This window comes from Entelurus aequoreus, linkage group LG04 (assembly GCF_033978785.1).
Source record: "Entelurus aequoreus isolate RoL-2023_Sb linkage group LG04, RoL_Eaeq_v1.1, whole genome shotgun sequence".
Taxonomy (NCBI): domain Eukaryota; kingdom Metazoa; phylum Chordata; class Actinopteri; order Syngnathiformes; family Syngnathidae; genus Entelurus; species Entelurus aequoreus.
Window position 1 is genome coordinate 65,736,937 of NC_084734.1, and position 22,825 is coordinate 65,759,761.

A 22,825-nucleotide genomic window follows, 5' to 3' on the forward strand; every position below is an offset into this window, starting at 1 on the left:
CTGCGTCCCCCTCCTGAGGCGGCGGATGATAGTCCAGAATTGCTTCGAAGCCGTCCGGAAGTCGTTCTCCATGGCTTCTCTGAATTCCTCTCATGTCCGAAGTTTTGCTGCAGACGTCAATGGGGGATGTTGTAGATCGGTGAAAGCAATACTTTGAAGACCTCCCCAATCCCACCTACATGTCTTCCAGTGAGGAATCAGTTACTGGGGTCTCTGTGGTGGGCTCTCCTATTTCTGGGGCCTTGAGGTTGTTGAGGTAGTTAAGAAGCTCCTCTGTGGTAGGGCCCGGGGGTAGATGAGATCCGCCCTGATTTCCTTAAGGCTCTGGATGCTGTGGGGCTGTCGTGATTGACAAGACACAGCCTTACGTGGACATCAGGGGCGGTGCCTCTGGATTGGCAGACTGATTGATTGATTTAAACTTTTATTGGTAGATTTTACATTTCAGTACATATTCTGTAAAATTGACCACTAAATGGTAACACCCGAATACATTTTTCAACTTGTTTAAGTCGGGGTCCACTGATGTGGTAGTTCCTCTATTTAACAATTGGAACAGTAGGGTGTGTTCTAACTATCAAACTCCTCAACTTTCCCGGTAAGGTCAATTCCGGTGTACTGGATAGGAGGCTACTTCGGATAGTCGAACCTCGGATTCAAGAGGAGCAGTGTTGTTTGCATCCTGGTCATGGAACTGTGGACCAACTCTATACTCTTGGCAGGATCCTTGAGGGTGAATGGGACTTATCCCCACATGGAGAGAATGTGGTATTCAGTCTGTCATGCATGATAACCTTGTATTCGCTGTACCTCTTTTATTGCTGACTAAACGGACAATGATGTTCAGTGTAACTATGGTAACTGAACTGCATCTGCTTAAGTCCGACACTGTACAAAAGCCAAGGTCTCAATAACTGGATAACAACAATATAAGATGCAACTCAATCAACTAAAGGAATGCTTTTCAGCATGAAGCATGGAATGAAATGTGGCACAGTCCGAGCTTATCAAGCCTTAATATATACATTAACATTACTCGTACTGGCCCAGTTCATAGTAAATTCTGGCGAGGCAAGCACAAATGTACCTATAGTTGTACCTGGCTTATGAGTGCCCCAGCTCACAAGATGTTTAGGATACAGGCTGTCTCTCAGCTACTTGTTATACTGTATGTTGAGAGCAAAAATGTTGATTATGAGCCTCCCAAATGATAGTCGGCTGCCCTAAGATCCGACCAAAACATCCGGTGTCTCACTCAGACATCTGGAAAATCTGCTGATGGAGCTCAAAGGTGAGACCATAGATGTCTGCTCTTAAATGTATATTATGTACAATAGTATTACATTACTACATAAAACTACTGTAGTTATTTGTGGTACTTTATATTGTATTGCTTTTAATACACATTTTGTTTTCTAGAAGTTTGTTTTTCTTCTTAAAAGCATGTTACACATTACACCGTTACAGATTCAATTAAACCTGTCAGACAAGGTTCCACTGTCCTTTCTATATATTATTTTGTAGGAAAGTCCAAATCAACATATTTGACCTCCGATACGATCAAATTTTTGGGCCTTAAATTCAATCAGATTTTCGAGTCCCAATCTGATGCTTAGAATAGATTATGCAGTGTTTCCCATACAGTATATTCATCCACATGTGGTGCGCCGTGCGCATGCATTATTTTGCATTCCCTGCTCTTTAATTATATTCTTTTTTTATTTTTTGTTATTTTTTGGACAGCCCTTTGTTTGCCACTTGCTTTTGTATGAAAAGTGCTTTATAAGTAATGTTTGATTAAATGCAATTTATTAATTGAGCTGCAAAGTCAATGAATGTCACTGAAGTCAGTAAAAAAAAAAAAAAAATGTCAGTTTGTTTTGTTAAATAGGTTTTTAAAACTTTAGATAATGTCACACGTTTTTAAAATTACGAACCAAAATGTATCCACAAACACTTGATGGATCATTTAGATCAGTGATTCTCACACTGTGGTACCACAAGTGGTACGCGGGCTCCATCTAGTGGTATGTCAAATAGTTATGTAAAGATGTAATGTATAAGGAGTTCATTATTGATGATAATTGTGTATTGTGTGTAATGTTACAGTCCCCAAAAATATTAAATATACCTGTTAATTAAAACCTCTGCCTTGTTCTTAATGAGTACTTAGGCCTACTAATATACTGTATTTTATTATTGGTCGTTGTGGTGGTACATGGAGAGCCACGTTTTTTCTGAGGTGATATTTGATGAAAAAAGTTTGAGAACCACTGACTTAGATGATGACATCATATGTAGTCATGCCCCTATACAAATTAGGAAATTACGTCATATGCATCGACAACCAACCTCCACAAGTCTAATTCAGTCTTGTGGGAAACTGTTATAGAAATAAAAATGTTTTATGGCTAGTAACTAAAGTAAACACCTTATTCAATTTAGTGTTGTAATGGATTTAATTTAGATGATGTATCAAATTTGTGGTATTGACTTAGTTACATAACTTTTTTCAAACAAAATAAAGTGGCGAGTGCAAAGATCAATAAACAAAAGCATAAACTACTGTTGGCTCCAATTTAAATTATTTAGGTTTAGCCATCAAAAAATTCCTGTATCCAGAGACTTCCTGGCTGAGTTTGTAAACAATAACAAAACCAACCAGCAAATTATTTCATAATAATAAAAACAAGAAAAAGAAAAATACTGATCAAACTTCACAATACCAGATATAAATAGTATAAACATTTGGAACGATCACCCCTATTTTAGATTGAAGCTTTAGCGCTTAGCTTCTTGTGTCGTCCTGCCCAGTGTGCGTGTGCAGCATGCATAGCCGTACCTCTTCCTCTAGTCTTCCAGTGATAATATACTTGGAATAAACTTTCTTTATTCCCTGCCAAAGTGGTGATGGTTAGTATCTTAGAAGCTGCTTTGCACTGTGGATAGACGAGACATTCTTGCAGCTTGCTCTCAAATTTGAGCCGGTGTTCTGGCAAGACAGACACCATCCTGGTATTTATGCAACTCCTACATGTGTGTAACAAGGAATATGGAAATATAATTGTGTGCATCTCTTTTGAAAGAATATTTCACATGACTACAATCTCTAGCCTGTAAACAGGTAAAAAGGTAACTATATTGGCGCCCCAAACTGGTTGTATGATTGGGATCGGGACATCTCTATTATTTACTGTATTTATTGATATACAGTGTATCTTCTTAAAGCAGCTATGTCCTGCCTAATCCCTAACCAATTCCTACAACTGGAAAGAGTTCATTGAGAGACGCTTTCCAGCTTTAGTGCCTCCCTATTGTATTTGAACCAAAATAATTCATCCTTGTTATTCATGCTTCTCAATTCTCACAAGTTCATTATTAATTTAGGCTGTTTAGTAAATCTGAGATACAACAGCTCTAAGTCAATTTATCACAACTCCCCTCATTCCATATGGTGATGGGAAAAAGGAAATGCAGCAGCCATGGAGAACCAGGGGAGTGAGAATGTAATCTTGGTGTGTACAGTGGCAGAGGAGGTCGGGGACGCCAGATGGTGTTTTAAAAGGCTTAGCTAGGAAAGCTTTGGGTCTACGATCCCAAAGATCTACAAACGGACTCAGTTCCTCTCACCACATAAAATCTCTACCATGGTGTTTAAACACATTCCTTCATTTTCACTGTGCAAGACAAAGTGCCATCAAAAGCAAAATGTGATGCTCTGAAAGTGACATAAAGAAGTCTGTCAATGTAGGGCAGGGGTTCGTAAAACACTCCTTCATTTAGCCTGAAGTTCAGAAAAATCAACTTAACTCTGCGGGTAGCAGATAGAGAATAAGGGAGGAGCCGCGGCAGCTTCAGAAGGCATCCATGACAGTTTAGAGCATATTCTGCCCTGGGGTTTCTCTGGGACTTAGCCCTCCAGAAGAAGCACTTTGAAAAGTCGCTTATGAGATATTTCACCGGAATCATCAGCTTTTGCTTATATAAGCGACATATATGAAGGAAAGACTTATGAAAACCAGGAGATTTAGAAAGGGAAATGGAACAGGTAACAACAGGTATTTGGACATATTAGGAGTGCGTCACAGATGGTGAAATGGATACAGACGGTGAAATGGATATGAAATGGCACTCATAATAATTTAAAAAAGGTGTAATTTCAAGAAGAGTCATACTTCTTGAAAGAAAAACACATTTACATACACACGTATTCACACCCTCACACATACAAAGACAACATCCAGCTGTCATTATAGCAAATTACGTTGCCCGAAAACCGTTTTATTGCAGGAACCTTTTTCAGGAATGTTCCTATTTACACTAAATTTATGAAATAATCCCCTGAGAATCCACCAAAAATTAGCCGGATTAAAAAAAAAAAAGTTTCACCAGCGACCATAAAAGTTCAGGGTGGGATCTCTGGACTTGTTTAATAGTTCCTTGAACTATTGGGGCTTATCTGTGCTGAAGAACACTGCAGTGTTTCTACTCAGGCTGCAAACATGTTTGTTATTTTTACAAGCTTAATTTTTGTATATGAGTACAAGTGAATGGGCTCTTTTAAACATAATTAGAGGAACATATGCATATGCATATTTATATATACAGTACTGTGTGTTTATATACAGTACAGGCCAAAACTTTGGACACACCTTCTCATTCAATGCGTTATTTCACCAAAAAGATGGAATAATTGAAAATGTGTTTTGTATTCTTGTTTCTTCAAAATAGCCACCTTTTGCTCTGATTACTGCTTTACACACTCTTGGCATTCCCTCGATGAGCTTCAAGCACACTTGTGAAGTGAAAAACATTTCAGGTGACTACCTCTTGAAGCTCATCGAGAGAATGCCAAGAGTGTGCAAAGCACTAATCAGAGCAAAGGGTGGCCATTTTGAAGAAACTTGAATACAAAACATGTGTTCAGTTATTTCACCTTTTTTTGTTAGGTACATAACTCCACATGTGTTCATTCATAATTGTGATGCCTTCAGTGACAATCTACAATCATGTCATGAAAATAGAGTCATGAAAATAAAGAAACACAAAATGTGTAACATGCAAAAATTAAGTGGGGAGAGTGGGGAGGGACAATACAGTTGGAGCAGCAGAACAAAGCAAATGTGCAGCTCTCGCTGTTTGTCGTGGACATGGAGCGACAGAAGTAAAAGGTCTCTAAACACAATAACAGTCTCTAATAACACCATAAAAAGATGGTAGATTTGTTGTTAGTTGTTAGAAATAGAGAAACAATCACTAAAAGGATTGGAAAAGTCTCTGGAAACTTGAAATATTCTCAACAAAGTACAATATACAATAAGCAGCAACAATTGAAATATAGATATAAGAAAACATATACAGTACTGTATGTCGATATAAATTAATAACACAGATGTGTTTTAAAATGTGTGTATAACTTTGTTATAGCCTTTTTAAAGATAATATATGCATCATTGCAGAATATGCAAATTATATGATGATATCATATTGACCACCCCACTAGCCACTCCCCCACCACCATAGATATGTTGGCAAGTTGGGGGAAACCTTGTACAGTACCTTAATACATATATGCATAGTTGCATTGCAACTGTAAAAATAATACAGTAAGAGGATATTATATTATATTATCTCGGTGACTTAGAAATGGTTTGATGTGTCACAATGTAGTTATTTTTATGAAACCATAATGGTTCTCTTAACATTTTCTACATCTGAGCTTACATTTTGATCAAAGTGTGTTTAGATTTTGTGCAGTTTAGAATAACTGATCATAGAGTCTGTGATACAAAAATGGAAGACATTGAAGAGCTGTGACACATTATTTAGTGCCAACAACTAACATGCCAATTCACATTGGGGAGTGTGCATACCAATGCTTGCATCATGATACAGATTACATCACTTAAAAAACAAAACACTTTGTAATATGTATGTAACTATGACCTTTTTTGACTGAATTTATTTTCCGAGTTGTATTCTGTTACAATTTAGTTATGCAAAGCAGTGAAATGTGGATCATCTGCATAATATTTGACATTGGGTGTACAAAAAAACCCAACACAATATGGTAGCAGGGGATTTTGTACCAGGGCTCAAAGGACTCCCAGTTGCTGATGAATCAGTTAGACCTCTAAAATTGGCAATGCACTTTCAAGCTCCTGGTGCATCACAACTGACACAAAATGTAATAGTAGTGCTCTAAAAATGTTCTGTCAGTTTCCCCTAAGCGGTACACATTTAATACTCCGAGGTGGCTTAAGACAAAAATAACCTTCATTTTCCACATTAGTTTCTATTAAACAGCACCTCTAGGTGATAACAGAAATATATTACTTGTCATTTTACCCGTTTTAATGGAACAAGCTTCAGCTCAAACTGATTAACTTGTGCTGCTAATGTTTGTGAATTTGACCCCCACTTTGGAAAACAGGTCCATAAACTACAGGTTGACAATTAAACACAAACCTTTTAGGCAGAATACAAATACAAAACCCTGTGTGGGTGCACTGTGCATCATTGCAAATGCAATGGGGGAGGACCACTTAGTGAGACTGTACTCCAAGTGTCATTGAAACCATGAAATAAATATGTGAGATGAGTAATGGTTTGTCACAACTAATGAAAAGACCATTTCATTGTGTCAGTGTGCAGAGAATGGAGACATATTTTACTTCATGCTTTGGGAACATCTTGATACAATCTCAATAAGCAGCATCAACTCGTAAAATATATCGAAACCAATTTTTTGGGTCAAACAGCATGATGACCAGTTGGCCACACTCATCAAGTAATTTCAATTTTAAGATATATGCATGCACATCATAAATACTTCTGTATAATTGTTCAAAAGGCCTTATTTAGCTGGACAAATGGCCTTATTGGACCTCTGTACAAATTGTTTAATCTACATTAACATCAAAACGCAAAAGTCAAAGACTTAAAAAAACTTTTGAGCGTTCGTGCTCAGTCATGGCTTTATTGTCCCGTTTGCGCTTAAGAGCTTTTTACGCGCATGAAGTTACACACGTTTCTCTTATTTGTATTCTCCCATCCAGCCTCCAGACAGACCCAGTCATGAATGAAGGCGGGCTCAATGCTAATGAGACGGAATTGACCATGACACATTTTATTTTTAGATGTGCAGAATAATTGAATATGATGTCTCCAATTGAAGTGATCAGAATAGATGTTATAGCTTTCTGGAAGTCTTTTGTCATTTATTACATGCGGTGTACACAGCATCCAAACTTCAAGTGCAATAAAATGTTTCACTTTCCTGGGGCGCTGGACGTATTGCAGTCTCAGAAGTGCGTAAGAACAAAAGTACTTAAGTCGATAGGAGAATACAAGGAAATCCAGATTTGACTTGGCACAAGTAAGGCTTGCTCCACCCAGAGTGCACATCTTGGATGAAGGTGCGTAGTGACAGACCCAAGTTGACAGGGGATAATGCGCAATTGTGCAGCTTTTTCTATTTTAGCACATCAGGGAATATAGGGCCCTTGAAGAACTAGAACAAGCTGATTGGTTTTTACTTATGTCTTAGTTTTCATCTTGTAAGATTCTTAAAATGTGTTCTTCAATGGTATCTTTGTAAAACTTCACATTATTGTTCTCAAATATTGTTGGTTAATAATATTTGTTCATTCCTTAAAGCCGTTTTAATGGTTTGAGACAAACACTACATTTCTTCCAATGCAGGTGCTTTGGTACCAAACCATTACTGTGTTCATAGAACCATATTACAACCGTATGGCAGGAGTTTCCCCAAACACTGAAAAAGAAAGTCTCAGGACACTTGATGTGCACTCATGAATAAATACAAACACATACACAGCTGCCTTCTCACATGAACATACATGCAAACTGGTCCTATCTGAAGCATCCGAGCACCGACACACAAAAAACAAAATGTTCCATTTGGCAGAACGCCAATTAGTGTGAGAAGGAAGGCTGGGGTAATATAGAAGGCATAATGGGGACGGGGAATGTTAAATAATTAATAAGAAAAAGTGCCAGATAGACCTCGAGGTTACCTGTGTGAGCGGGTTACAGCTGGCTAGCTCATTCTGCTGAGCTACATATCTCATAACGAACATCATATGGGTAGTTTGGGTTGGCGGGTGAGGATTAAGTTGAGCACTTTAAAGACCCAGTGTTGCACTAGCCAAGTATCTATTTATAGGGAGACTAGAAATGTATCAAATCAGATACAGTATGAAGGCAAGTTTATTTATGGCCCTTAATCACAGTGATGGCACCACACCATCATTTGTACAGTAATTGTAATATATGCAATGGTTGCTGACACAACTATGTTTATGTACATCCCTTTTTCCACATAGAGTTGCCCAGCAGTCCAGGTGGTCAGTTCACATTCCGACCATTACCGCCACCTCCTCCACCACCCCACGCCTGCACCTGTGCCCGCCCGGCCCCTTATACTCAAGTCAGTCTGCAGAGGAAGACCATGCCAACGCGATGTCAGGCCACCCAGGGTGTCCAGGGGCCAGACACCGGTTCAAGCACGGACCAGGCGCAGCTTCATGACAGCTGGGTGCTGAACAGCAACATTCCCTTAGAGACCAGGTAAGAAAATGCAGCGCATGGGAAAACATTGTTGTCTTGACCTCAAAATTGTTGAATGTACGTTGAAGTTTCATTTGAACAAATGAAACCTCAGCATACATTCAACATCAAATTTGGAACAGACATAGAGCAGTCTTTTCCAAAAAGCTTTCAGTCCAAATCCAAGGATTTGTCATTTATAAATGACTGTTCAAATAAGTGGCTCTTCAAGGCAATCCCTACTTCAATTTAATGTCATTTGATTAAGGTATATCTTTAATCTCACAAATGAGAGCCATTACATTAAAGACAACGGTTTCATCAGGACTTGGCAACTCTTCACAATATCTGTGAAGAACAATTAAGTAAAGAACTTTATTTGGATGTTTTGAAAGTGTACAAAAAAAGTGGAGCAGCACACAAGCCTCATGGGTAATATAACAAGTCTTTGCACACCATCAAAGCCATTGTGGATCTCTCAGGTTTTTTAGGATTCTCTTACCACACCTCTGAAACTCCACCAAGGGACTATTATGAGTTAATACCTCACAAATCCTCTTTTTGGGAACATATTGAAATTCCACCTCCAGCTGTGGCACCTGGAAACATTTTTTTCCAAATGCTCAGCTATGAGGTTATGGGTTTTCATCCCATCAAACTGAATTAGGTATTTCCCAGGTGCATAAGTAATGATTGATCATGGAGTTATTCTGCACGTTCTCATTTGTGAGGCTGATTTTGAGAAAGAAGCAGCAAGGTGCAAAATAACTTTAACTTTAACTTTAATATGTTTGCATGTTTAATGAGACCTTGGTGTGGCTGAAGTCTGGCATTGAGGGTGCGATTGGCAGGCTGCCACACGAGAAGAAGCAGTTTTAATAAGTTATGCATTAGACCATAATTAGATCTTATTTCATTTAAAGGAAAGACTAAGAATAGAATCAAATTAGATTCAGTGACCATTTAAATGAATCATCAGCCCGACGAGTGTCATTATACGGACGTGTCAGAAGTGCATTGTAACTAGGGATGGCCGGAGACCATTTGTGTACGATACATTACAGCACAACACATACTGATACCAACCTACAGTTTTATTTTTGCTAGAGTTACAATGTGTATGCTTGTACTTTTCTTATTATAATCATTAAAAAAAAAATGTTTTAAAACTCTGCAACAATTTGTTGCATATTTTTTGTTTTACTATGTTTATGTTGTCATCCCTCGAAGGAAGCAATTTAATTGCCCACATGTTGTGCAACACTGCTGCTTTTTATTCAAACTTTGTAAACACACATAGCTTTTAAAAGCTTTTTTGATTGGTCACAGAGGGCCCAGCAGCACTTTTCAAAGATTCAAAGTGAAATGTAATAAATTAAATGTTGTACCAATGCAGCAATCTTGACAATTACTTCAGTTAGTATGGCTTAAAATACAAATATTGACATATCCACTTGAAAACAGTATTTGCCCTTTTAAGGCACTCATTAAATTAAAATACATTTGGTCACATCAAAATCAGAGATGGATTGTTTTCTAAAATATTACAATTTTAGCCTTTAGCCCATTAATATTATGATACTTAATTAAACAATTTATCATTGTTTAGTGCTATTACTTATACCAGTGGTTCTTAAACTTTTTTCCACCAATTATCACCTCAGAAAAGTACCAACATAATGACCAACATTAAAATACAGAAGTATAGTTGGCCTAAGTATTCATTAAAAACAAGGCAGATGTTTTATTTAACCAGTATATTTATCATTTTGGCCACTTTTACATTATAAACCATTTGAAAAGTAACACTGTGTTTAAATTAGGGTTGTATGGTATACCGGTACTAACAAAGTACTGCTGTCCTAATGAATTCCAAATGGTACCATACTACCTTTGAAAAATACCAGTACGGTTTATGATGCTGTGCGGTGGTGACAAAGCAGAGGCGCATGATGTTGAGTGTCAAAACGCACACACAAAGTGCATACAAGCAATAACATCGTGGCAAAAAAACAGCAATTCTACTGCTTAATAAAGAAGGTGCGTGAAGCGCAATATAGAGGTATTTGGGCTTCAAAACAAAAAACAGAAAAACGTGACGCTTTTAACAGGGAGCGCCACACTGCAAGTTCTGCTTTAAGACACGCCTCACCAAATAAGGCGATTAGTATCACCACCTTTGCTTCAAACTTAGGTAAAACATTTAATAATAAGCATTCAGATCTGCACAAGGAGTTATAAAGAGTGACGGGTAATAATTGTTGTTGGACCTTTCCTGCTGTTCGGCTCCCATGCAGTCTGTAGTCGAGGAGCACAGGGCAGACGTTCCCTCTAGGGTAGTGGTCCCCAACCTTTTTGTAGCTGCGGACCGGTCAACGCTTGAAAATTTGTCCCAAAAAAAAAAAAGTTTTTTAAATTGTTTTTTTTTTCATAAAGAAATACAATAATGTGTGCTTACGGACTGTATCCCTGCAGACTGTATTGATCTATGTTGATATATAATGTATATATTGTGTTTTGTATGTTGATTTAATAAAAATAAAAATAAATATATATATATATATATTTTTTTTTATTTCTTGTGCGGCCCGCTACCAATCGGTCCTCGGACCGGTACCACTGCTCTAGGGTCAATGTTTTCGACGGGCGTAACACCCTTCACTTTCCTTGGCAGTGGTTCTGCTCAGCTCTGCTTTCGGGTCAGACGAGGTCATCGAGTCGTGACAATATTGTTAGATTTTTCAGGACACAACCAGACCCGTTCATTACTCGACGGCGCAGAGCATGCGCTCCCTCTCTTTCTTTACTCGCCCACTCACTCAATGACATCACTCAGCCAACACATTGCCATTCCCGCAAACACACACACACACACACACACACACACACACACACACACACACACACACACACACACACACACACACACACACACACACACACACACACACACACACACACGCGCACACACACACACACACACACAACACACTACTCTCATAAGTTAACCAGCTCCCCTGCTGTGCACATGTAGATAGTAGACGTGCACACAGCTGCTTGGCTCGATGCCAAATAATAGCAGAGCTAAAACCGCCCTATTAGCATCAACTAATACAAGTGAAATGACTGAATTACATAACAAATTCCTACAATTTTTGTTTTATCTTTAACAATGTGTGTCTTGCCTGTTACATGGCTTATCTGTGTACATTTATCCATAGTTTTCTTTTTAGTATTTACTAATAGTTGTATTTTTCTTAAAGCAGAGAACATGATTGGCAACCATAAATCATGAAACATGTAACATAATGTCAATACAGCTTTTTATTATATTCTAACCTAATATTTGATTATGGCAGACTATATGTAATATGGAAAATTGTAAATTGTTCTTTGAGTGCAACAAGAAAAGCCCAATGTGTTTAATGCCTTTCAATTTCTATGTTAACCTTTTAAAATGGTTCTTTTGCAATAGGAAACATATGTTTAATGTATTGTAAGATTTCCTGTTAAAATAAAGCCAATATTAAAAAGTTTTGAAATGTATCAAAGTATCTATATAAATGCTGGTACTGGTACCAAATTATTAGTATCGGGACAACCCTAGTTTGAAAATAGGAAAATAAAACACTGTACTTTAATAAAGTGAATCTTTTGGCATACTAATGATACACATACCACAGAGAATCACTGTATTCTACATTTCAGAAGTTAATGGCTACTATTGTATTAGTGACACAGCTTTATCTTACTTGGTAACTCCTGTTCTCGTATTTAGTTATATTTTCATTCAGAGCTCATTCCAATATAGAGGATAATAACATGTATAAACAGTATAAATATAATATAAAATATATAAAATATGACCCCGAAAGGGACAAGCAGTAGAAAATGGATGGATGGATGGATGCTATGACCTATATTGAAAAAGTGAAAAACAAATCATGTTTTGTCAAGAACAGGGCCATTTTCCTTTATGCATAATATATCATCCACATACAAATATATAATTCACTTATATCAATTTGTATTGAAATGTGTTGATTAAGAATTTTTCAAGTGTGCAAAGATTTCCTTCCTGCTTTTTTTGGTGTGACCACTTTGTGCAGGGGTAGAGTTATGGCTAGTCAATATTTTTTACGCGTCTCACATTAGGTGTTTATAAAGGAATACTAGGTATAAACACTATAGTCCAGTGACCGATACGTTGCCTTTTCTCCACATCACTGCCAAAACATGACAATGTATACACACATCTCTCACATACTGTATCTGCATGGGTATACCTTGTGAATAGCCCTAGGGCAGTAGACTTTTCAGAAGAGCATGCAGGATCTCTCATTTACTTTCTGTCTCAGGGGAAATTTGCTCCCCAATATAGGAGTTCTGAGCTTCCTGGGCATCAAATATTGTCTGAGATGATCAAAAGCAGTGAACTGGAAAGAACAGTGAAACATTTTTAAAGCGCAAGAAGACTTTCAACCCCTGCAGTTTGGCAAATATAACTAAATATAAATCCTGTTTTTATTAATGTGTATTGATAATTAATCATTGTTGACAGTGGAGTGACCCCAGCATAGTAAGCATCTCATGAGCATTTGTCATGTCTTTGTCTATTCATGTTTTCTGTGTGTGTGTGTGTGTGTGTGTGTGTGTGTGTGTGTGTGTGTGTGTGTGTGTGTGTGTGTGTGTGTGTGTGTGTGTGTGTGTGTGTGTGTGTGTGTATTTATCTCCTTTTAGACTTGAACTAGCATTGACCCTTAGGGCTGTGTGGCTGCTTCATGTGCAGCCTCTGTGTCCCCCATTTGACTCCCAGCCTTCAGCCCATGCTGAATGGGTGGATGGGCAGAGCAAGGGAGGCCAACAGAGAAGGATGGCTGTCATCTGTCTCTCGTGTTAAACTGCCACGAGGCCACATAAGTTAGACAAAGGGAGCAGGAGAAACACAATGAAAGACTGACAGCCTGACATCGTGAAGAAGAGAAAGAGGAACCTTTAAATAAATCCAGTCTGTTTCTGGGTCTTAAAAACTAAACAAAATCCAAACCCTGCCATTGAAAGGAGATGTTTCTGCACTATATGTTGTCGCTCGCAACATTGCACTTCCGAGTTTGCAGCTTCACTCTCTCGCAGATACAATTTTTTTCAAGCATGTCCTATGTATTTTTGGCCTATATTCAGCATTTCAAGCGTACGATGGCTAATGAACTAGAACATATCAATACTAAAATGGTATTAGTCACTAGATGAGACCAACCCAATAAGAGTGCACTGTTCAGTCGCTCATTGGCTTAGCCTCTTTCATCACTATTTGATTAAACTAGTGTAAAGGTAGCTATGGAGGTGTTACTTAATGTTTAGAGTGCTCTCATAATGTTCAAATCCGTATTTAGAAGCTTTCTTTGTGGTAATGCATTTACCATGGTCAGGCCCGAAACCAAAGAACAGCGAAAAAGCAGGGTTTACGGTAAAGGTATTTTGATGTAACCTGACTCTCGCCAGATACTTGTAGTTCGCTGAGCTCCACACAAGGATCTGGGACTTCTCAATAGGAGATGTATTTCCTAGGCGTTGTAAAAATATAATCGCAATCAAGCCGTGACGCTGATGAGAGCGACGCTGGGAAATCCAAAACAGAACAGCCAACATATTGGATAACGACAAAGCGAAAAGTTAGAGAACATTTATTGAAACAACGCAGCAATGTCAATAGACGATCGATGTCATTTGTGCAAAGAAAATATGCAGAATCAATGGCAGCACATGACTCCTCACTGCGTTTGAATCAAACAGTCGCTTCGGCGCTACGTCACATCTCTGAAATTCCGCCCCGCGATCCTGATTGGTTCATTATTTTTTGCTATCTTGAAGGAGTTTGCAATGCCCTCGAGCCCAGATCCTTGTGTGGACCTCAACGAACTACAAGGATCTGGCGAGAGTCAGGTTAATTTTGATGTGATCCGTGTCATAAATTTAAAGTTAAATTTCCTGCAAATATCTTGACAAAATATCTGTGATTCGGTAGTGTCTCTTCTTTCATGTACTGTTCTACTCCGTTCACTTTTGGAGTGAATATCTCATACTGAGTTATATTCAATATGATGATTTTCACATAAGACAAAGCGATGGCAGGGGCTGTGTTGCATCCCGATGTTCTCCGATGCTATCTTTCTGCTGTCCTGCTCCACATTAATGGCTTGTCCTCCAACGGCCCTTGAAAGACCCAATAGCAGCCCGTGACCTCACACCCTCTGCTGCATGAACAGACAAGAAGTCAGGAAAAGCTGTGCATTGCTCTGACATATCACACCTTCACCCACTATTAATGCCACGAGGAGAGCACAAAGTGACCTGGGGCAGGATGTAAGAACACTTTTTTTTATTTAAAAAACAAGTATCACATCCCTCTTAATTAGGGGTGTGGGAAAACATCGATTCAAATTCAAATCGCCATTGTCACGTTGTACGATTCAGTATCAATTCTCATTTTTCAAAAATCGATTTAAAAACAATATTTTTAATTTTTTTTTAAATTAATCAATCCAACAAAACAATATTAGTATCAGTACAGTATCAATATTAGTAACAATTTCAACATATCAGTGATTAAAAATCCCTCATTGACATTATCATTAGACATTTATAAAAAATAAAATAAAAAAAAAAGAACAATATTGTCACAGTGGTTTACACTTGCATCACATCTCATAAGCTTGACAACACACTGTGTCCAATATTTTCACAACGACAAAATAAGTCATATTTTTGTTTCATTTAATAGTTAAAACAAATTTACATTATTGCAATCAGTTGATAAAACATTCCATCCATCCATACATCTATCCATCTTCTTCCGCTTATCCGAGGTCGGGTCGCGGGGTCAGCAGCCTAAACAGGGAAGCCCAGACTTCCCTCTCCCCAGTCACTTCGTCCAGCTCTTCCCGGGGGATCCCGAGGCGTTACCAAGTCAGCCGGGAGACATAGTCTTCCCAACGTGTCCTGGGTCTTCCCCGTGGCCTCCTACCTGTCGGACGTGCGAGAACCATGGACTCGGACTTGGAAGTGCTGATTCTCATCACAGTCGCTTCACACTCAACTGCGAACCGATCCAGTGAGAGCTGAAGATCCTGGCCAGATGAAGTCATCAGGACCACATCATCTGCAAAAAGCAGAGACCTAATCCTGCAGCCACCAAACTGGATCCCCTCAACGCCTTGACTGCGCCTAGAAATTTTGTCCATAAAAGTTATGAACAGAATCGGTGACAAAGGGCAGCTTTGGCGCAGTCCAACCCTCACTGGATATGTGTCCGACTTACTGCCGGCAATGCGGAACAAGCTCTGACACTGATTGTACAGGGAGCGGAACCGCCACAATCAGACAGTCCGATACCCCATACTCTCTGAGCACTCCCCACAGGACTTCCCGAGGGACACGGTCGATTGCCTTCTCCAAGTCCACAAAGCACTTGTATACTGGCTGGGCAAACTCCCATGCACCCTCAAGGACCCTGCCGAGAGTATAGAGCTGGCCCACAGTTCCACGACCAGGACGAAAACCACACTGTTCCTTCTGAATCCGAGGTTTCGACTATCCGGCGTAGCCTCCTCTCCAGTACACCTGAATAGACCTTACCGGGAAGGCTGAGGAGTGTGATCCCACGATAGTTAGAACACACCCTCCGGTTCCCCTTTTTAAAGAGAGGAACCACCACCCCGGTCTGCCAATCCAGAGGTACCGCCCCCGATGTCCACTCGATGCTGCAGAGTCTTGTCAACCAAGACAGCCCCACAGCATCCAGAGCCTTAAGGAACTCCGGGCGGATCTCATCCACCCCCGGGCCTTGCCACCAAGGAGCTTTTTAACTACCTCAGCAACCTCAGCCCCAGAAATAGGAGAGCCCACCACAGATTCCCCAGTTACTGCTTCCTCATAGGAAGACGTGTTGGTGGGATTGAGGAGGTCTTCGAAGTATTCCCTCCACCGATCCACAACATCCGCAGTCGAGGTCAGCAGAACATCATCCTCACCATACACGGTGTTGATAGTGCACTGCTTCCCCTTCCTGAGGCGGCGGATGGTGGTCCAGAATTGCTTCAAAGCCGTACGGAAACATTGTCCTTTACAATTATAAAAGCTTTTTTCAAAAATCTACTATTCTGCTTGCATGTCAGCAGACTGGGGTAGATGCTGCTGAAATTCTATGTATTGAATGAATAGAGAATTGTTTTGAATCGGAAAAATATCGTTTTTGAATCGAGAATGGCATTGAATCGAAAAAAATGATTTATAATCGAGTCGTGACCCCAATAATTGATATTGAATCGAATCGTGGGACACCCAAAGATTCGCAGCCCTACTCTTTAATAGTTTCCTAATCACCAGCAGTCAGTGGTGGGCAATCAGGACTGTCTATGCTGGCCTAAACCCCTTTAAAACCACTGACCTGCATTTGCTGCTTTAATTCTACAATTTCTTATAAAATTGTATACATTTTTCCCCAACAGTCTGTTTTCTTCATACTGTAGCGGGTCTATTGGCTGTATGTGTTTGGTTAGAATTTTTTTTGTCCAATCATATTTTAATTTCTTTGTGCTGCCATGTCATTGTAATTTGCACAGAGCCTCTAGAATCAAGAGTGCTGGCCTAGTGTGACTTTAACTGTACTAGAATTGGGGCCGTTTGATGAACCAATCAGATGTTATGTTGCATTTTTGTTTATTATTGACGATTTGCAATACTGCAACAAAAGTCATATTAAAAGGTGGAAGGCCCAGGTACTAAGGGCCCTATTCTCAACGGAATCTGGCTGTACAGCATTCTCCTGCACAACTTAAGTCTGTCACTGAGTGCTGTCATTCAAGATATGCGCTCTGGGTGGCGCAACCCTTAAAGACTGCCAGTCAAATCTGAACTTCCACAAATTCTCCCATCAAATTATATTTTTTTTCCTGAGGCTGGAATAAGTCCAGCGTCTGGGGAAAAGTGAAACATGCCTGCTCAGTGGCCTTGTGTTTAGAGTGTCCATCCTGAGATCGGTAGGTTGTGAGTTCAAACCCCGGCCGAGTCATACCAAAGACTATAAAAATGGGACTTATTACCTCCCTGCTTGGCACTCAGCATCAAAGGTTAGAATTGGGGGTTAAATCACCAAAATGATTCCAGAGCGTGGCCACCGCTGCTGCTCACTGCTCCCCTTCTCCTCCCAGGAACAAGGGAATGGGTCAAATGCAGAGGGTCATTTCACCACACCTAGTGTGTGTGTGACTATCAGTGGTACTTTAACTTATAACTTTAAACATTGCACTTGAAGTTTGGACGAATATAATAAAACGGTAAGTGAGAGGTCCAAAAATCTACCTAATCTATTCTGATCGACTGGATTGGAGACACTTGGAAACATTCATTGATATCATGAGTTAAAACCAAATAACTAGATTCACATAATTTACCTGGCTGTGTCTTCTCATAGGTGGGAGAAAAGAAGGGCGTGACCCCTGCATAAAACGTATTTGTAAAACTCCATATTCCGCAATTTTTACACAACCATGGAAACAAGGCGTCATGGTAAAGTCCGCCTCATTAGTCGTGAGCCCACCTTTATTCACCACTTAAGCAATTTTGCCTCACCCACGTAAGTCGGTTATGTCCGCAGGCTGAATGGAAGAGTGTGAATGATAGAAGCGTTCGGAACTTTAAGCACATAAAATAAGACTTACGCGCAAACAGGAGAATGGGGTTCGAAATGCACGGCCTGCCAACACCAATCTTCATTGTTCTTTTTAAAATTGGAGTCGATCTAATAAGAGAAGAGGAAACAATTTTGCAAAAACTGTTTAAAATAATGTATATTTTCCTGCCAAGACCCACTTTTGCAAATTGCATAGTTCCCCATTCCGCATATTTCTGCTTCCTCAGCTGACACCTTACAGTCCTTCCTTCCATTACCGGGACACAATATACAGTGAAATGATTCATTGCACTTAATTTTAGATTTTATCTTCATTTAAAGCACTCTTTAAGAAAATGACCTCCTCTCAGTCTTAATAATGCAGTCATATACATTGAGCAGTCATTTGGATAAGTTCAAAATGAAATAAGTAAGTCAGGGATTTTTTTTATTCTCGGTCATACCAGAATAAGGGTCTCTTCTTTTTTCTTTTTTTTCAAGATGGCGCCGCTGTGGTGGTTGCTGGTGGCAGGAACTCTGTGCTCTTGTGTCATCCTTTTGTGTTTCTGGTGTTTCCCTCTTGTTTTCATGTGTTTTTTTGGTTGTTGTTTTTTGCATTTTGTTTCGGGACCCTTTGGGGCTGTGCGACAATGGGTGGCACTTTCGTGTCTTCTGCGGTGCTTTTTTGTGGGCTTCTGGATCTGCCTCCTGGGAGCCTTTTGGTCGTGGGGACCAGCTGCTGGGTCTCTGCCACACCGGAGTCCGTTTGGAGAGACTGGAGGAGAGGCGATGTGGATGAAGAGACAGGGCTGTGGAGCTGGCGCCGGGACGGACGGGCTTCACGGTGTCTTGGCTGAATGAGCGTGTATCGGACGCCTCGGTCTCCTTGGACGCATCCTCACTCATCCATGCGGACCGGACACTGGCCGAGAGTTGGTGGGCGGCCGAGGGTGGAGTCGGCTCTCTTGGCTGTCTCAGGCCATGCTCCCCGCAGACCAGCAGACAATGGCGTGGAAGACCGCAGAGTCCACCACAGTGTGTGTCGGTGTTGAAATGATGGTTTTTTTTGGTTGCTTGTCCATGCATGGTGCAGTCGTGTGTATGCAATGTATATTATTGGTTGATTATTATTTTGTTGTTGTTGTTGTTTCACTTTTGTGGCTTTGTGTAAAAGTGGCTGGTTACATCAGCTTTGCTCTTTTAATGTATTTGTGTTCTTTGATGTTTCCCTCTTACACACATGTTTATGTGTGCTATGGCTATGAATTTTTTTTCTTCATTGGTCTCAGTTTGGACCCTCTCTCCAGGGGCCCAGGCTCAGACTGATTTTTTTTCTCTCTTAAACTGATGTAAGTTTATCTTTTTTTTTTTTTTTTTTTAGAGAGATTTGTATGCTAATTTAGAAGACATTGGAAATGAAAAGCACACAACTAGTACACTATGTCACACTATACATTGCATATTTACGGTATGTGCCTTTGCGAGTTAGTCCGCCCCACAACAAGAAAATTGAGAAAAAGAAAGAGCTTATTGACTACAACGTTGGACTACAATGGTGGACTCGCGCAAAGCTCTTCGTATAAAACTTTACCATATATGGAGCTATTCGCTAACGTGAAATTTCAAATGACTCGAGAAAGTATGAAGAAAGGCAAGATTGAATATATTTCCCTCCTGTTTGTTTACATTCCTGCGACAGGTATTGTGAGTGTTTCACAGGAAGCGATACAAGGGCACACACACTCGAAGAAAGAGAGTGAGGAAGCATCATCAGCATAGCAAATCAATTAAACTGAGTCATAACTTTGTAAACGAGCCATCGGTCAGTTTATTTTACATTTGGCTCGATCCAGGGACCTGTAAAAACAATGTATGCTTCATATTGGTTGTTTGTTACACCCCTAAGCATTCTAATGAGCACCGTAAGCTGTATCAAATGTCAGTTTTTAAACACAAGCTTTTTGTTATGATTGTAAACATTTAGAATGGGGAGACTTTTACATAATTCAGTTTTATAGATATTACAATTCTCCAAGTGGTCACAATCTTGTTACCATATATTTAAATTGCATTTAAAGTATATCCAAAACCAGTGGTGTGCTGTCAGGGCCAGCAAGGCCTTCTCTGCTGGCCTAACATAACCAGAAATCATCATCATCATAATTAAAGATAAAAGTAATTTTTAATTTATTTTCCCTAAATATCTAAACTTAGTCATATTCTCTTCATGTCATATTATGCTCCTTCCAGCGCTGTTGTTTTTAGTTCATAGAGTTTTTATCCAATCAGAATTCAGCTAACTTATGTTGCCATGCTGTACAAAATCTGCCTGAGGCCTTCAGATTCAGCAATGTGGGCGTCCGTGCACTGTAAGTGAACGGGGACATACAGTGATAGACAGTTGCGATAGCCAATCAGATCACACGCTGTTGTCAGTAAGGCCTTTTAGATGGCCTAAGGCAGATATATAGTGATATTATAAGCCAGGTAACATAAGAACTCCATTACCCAACATGCCACAGTAGTGAAGAGCCTGCGCAGTAGCCCCGTTTATGATGAACGTAGCCATGCCTGCAATGGGATGTTTTTGATGAGCACGCTGTGGAGTAAACTTTAAGAACTCAGCCAACACACCTCGTCTGCATCTTTTATCATTAGACAAGACAACACAAATATTTGCAAGGCCATTTTCAAGAAGGATATTTAAAGAGAAACTACATCTTGTGAGACGATGTCGGCCAACCCCCGGAAGCTAGCTCAGCTATGAAAATAATAAATCAGATATTTTATTTCTTTATTTTTTTCACATTTAAAATGTTTTTTGCAATTTTAACTTTGACAGTACCACATAAGATATGTTTTAATTGCTGATGCGGGTTTATTGATTTTTTAAATGCGCCAGAAAACAACCCATTTTGTACACTGTTGGTGGTGATTCAATGCCCAGTAGTGTGTAAATGTGTTCCTGTATAGTGTTTCTCCAGCAATGGTCATGTGGGGACATAAATTATGGTATTTTGAGAGGTAATCATTGAAGTCGGACATCACTGAAGGCCTAGGTGGGAAACGCACGGCCCGCCACTGTCCAAAACATTCTTATAAATGTATGGATCACTATTATTGCTTTCATTTACTGTATGCTCTTTATGCCTACTTTATACTCCTCATTACAGTACATGTATGTCAATATCCCATCTTCATATATAGTGTTTATACCCAGTGTGAGTCTATATTGCTAGAGTCACAGACGTGACTTACAGTATGTGATTTCATGTTATTAGGAAATCATGCTCATTTTCAATGTATGTCTTTGGCTGAAGTTGATTATTTTACACAAATGAAACAGCTGGGGGTAATACCCATCTTTAGCCCCACCATGCAGCTATCTTAATTAGCAGCCTAGATAATGATCAGTCAGTGACATGAAGCAGATAAGCTTTATGCCACAACATTGTCTCCCTCCAAGGTGCACAAAAACAAGGTCACGAGACGATGTGAGGGAAAACATTTCTACTGTATTGACCAACTTTAGTGTGACTTGGAGGACAATGCAATCATTTTGTGTTGTTTCTCTCTTATAGACACTTCCTCTTCAAGCAGGGCTCGGGTTCATCAGCCCTGCTGTCAGGTGCAGGGCAGGGTTACCCCCTGACCTCTGGGACAGTGTACTCGCCCCCGCCCAGGCCCCTGCCACGGAGCAGTGTGACCAGACCACTGTTTACCTTCAACAAGCCTCACCGCTGCTGCAACTGGAAGTGCACGGCATTATCCGCGTCGCTTCTCACGCTGACCCTTGCCCTGCTGCTCACATATGTCATCGGTGAGTTTTGCCCTCTACATTAGAATGACGTCAAATGTGTTTGAATATCTGCAACACATATCCCAATTAAGCTTTGTTGACCAAGCAAGATATACAGTTGCATTTCAAATTAAGTGTTGAATTGTATTCATGTCTAATATATATATTACAGTGCAGTATTTGTCTTATTTTCTATTATTATGTTTTGCTATCAATAAAGATATTCATCAAGCTGGACTTCCATTTGCAGGTTCAAGCTGATTACTGCTACAGTAGCTAGATATGTGAATTTGCAAATTAATCAAAGTGTTTTGAATGGCTCCTTTAAGTGACAGATATGAGACACTGTTTGTTTATTAATGGGCCACACTCCATGTGGGTGCCGCCCGACTGGGGACTAGACTTGAAAATGAATCACAGTCAAAGGAAAAGCATTTTGATTAATTTTTCTGATTAATTGTTTTGATGTGGATATGTAAAGTCGTTCAACTACTCAGTGACCTAGTGGTTAGAGCAGTGGTCCCCAAACTACGGCCCGCGGGCCAGATTCGGCCCGCCAGCTTCCAAAATCAGGCCCGCAGGAAGTCCCAAGTATTAAAAAAAAAAATATATATATATTTTTTTTCTGTCTTTTCTTATCCACTTTGTACCGCTTGCTACTCACGGTGTCTCCTAGCCACTCAGGCAAATCATATTGTCTAAAAATGCATTTTCTCATCGATAACGTGACATCATCGCACGAGCGGAAAGTGCCCTATATATATATATATATATATATATATATA

General features: G+C 39.7%; 1 protein-coding gene across 2 annotated transcripts in view; it reads left to right on the forward strand.

Annotated features, from left to right (window-relative positions):
* LOC133647957 (teneurin-1) overlaps positions 1–22,272 on the forward strand; it is a 184,614-nt gene extending 162,342 nt beyond the window's left edge. For both annotated transcript variants that reach the window (XM_062043715.1, XM_062043716.1), the window contains exons 4-5: positions 8,349–8,592; positions 21,823–22,272. In XM_062043715.1, the coding sequence (XP_061899699.1) occupies positions 8,349–8,592; positions 21,823–22,084 (506 nt within the window). In that variant the 3' untranslated portion in view covers positions 22,085–22,272. The remainder of the gene's footprint in view (positions 1–8,348; positions 8,593–21,822) is intronic.
* Positions 22,273–22,825: the final 553 nt, after the last annotated feature.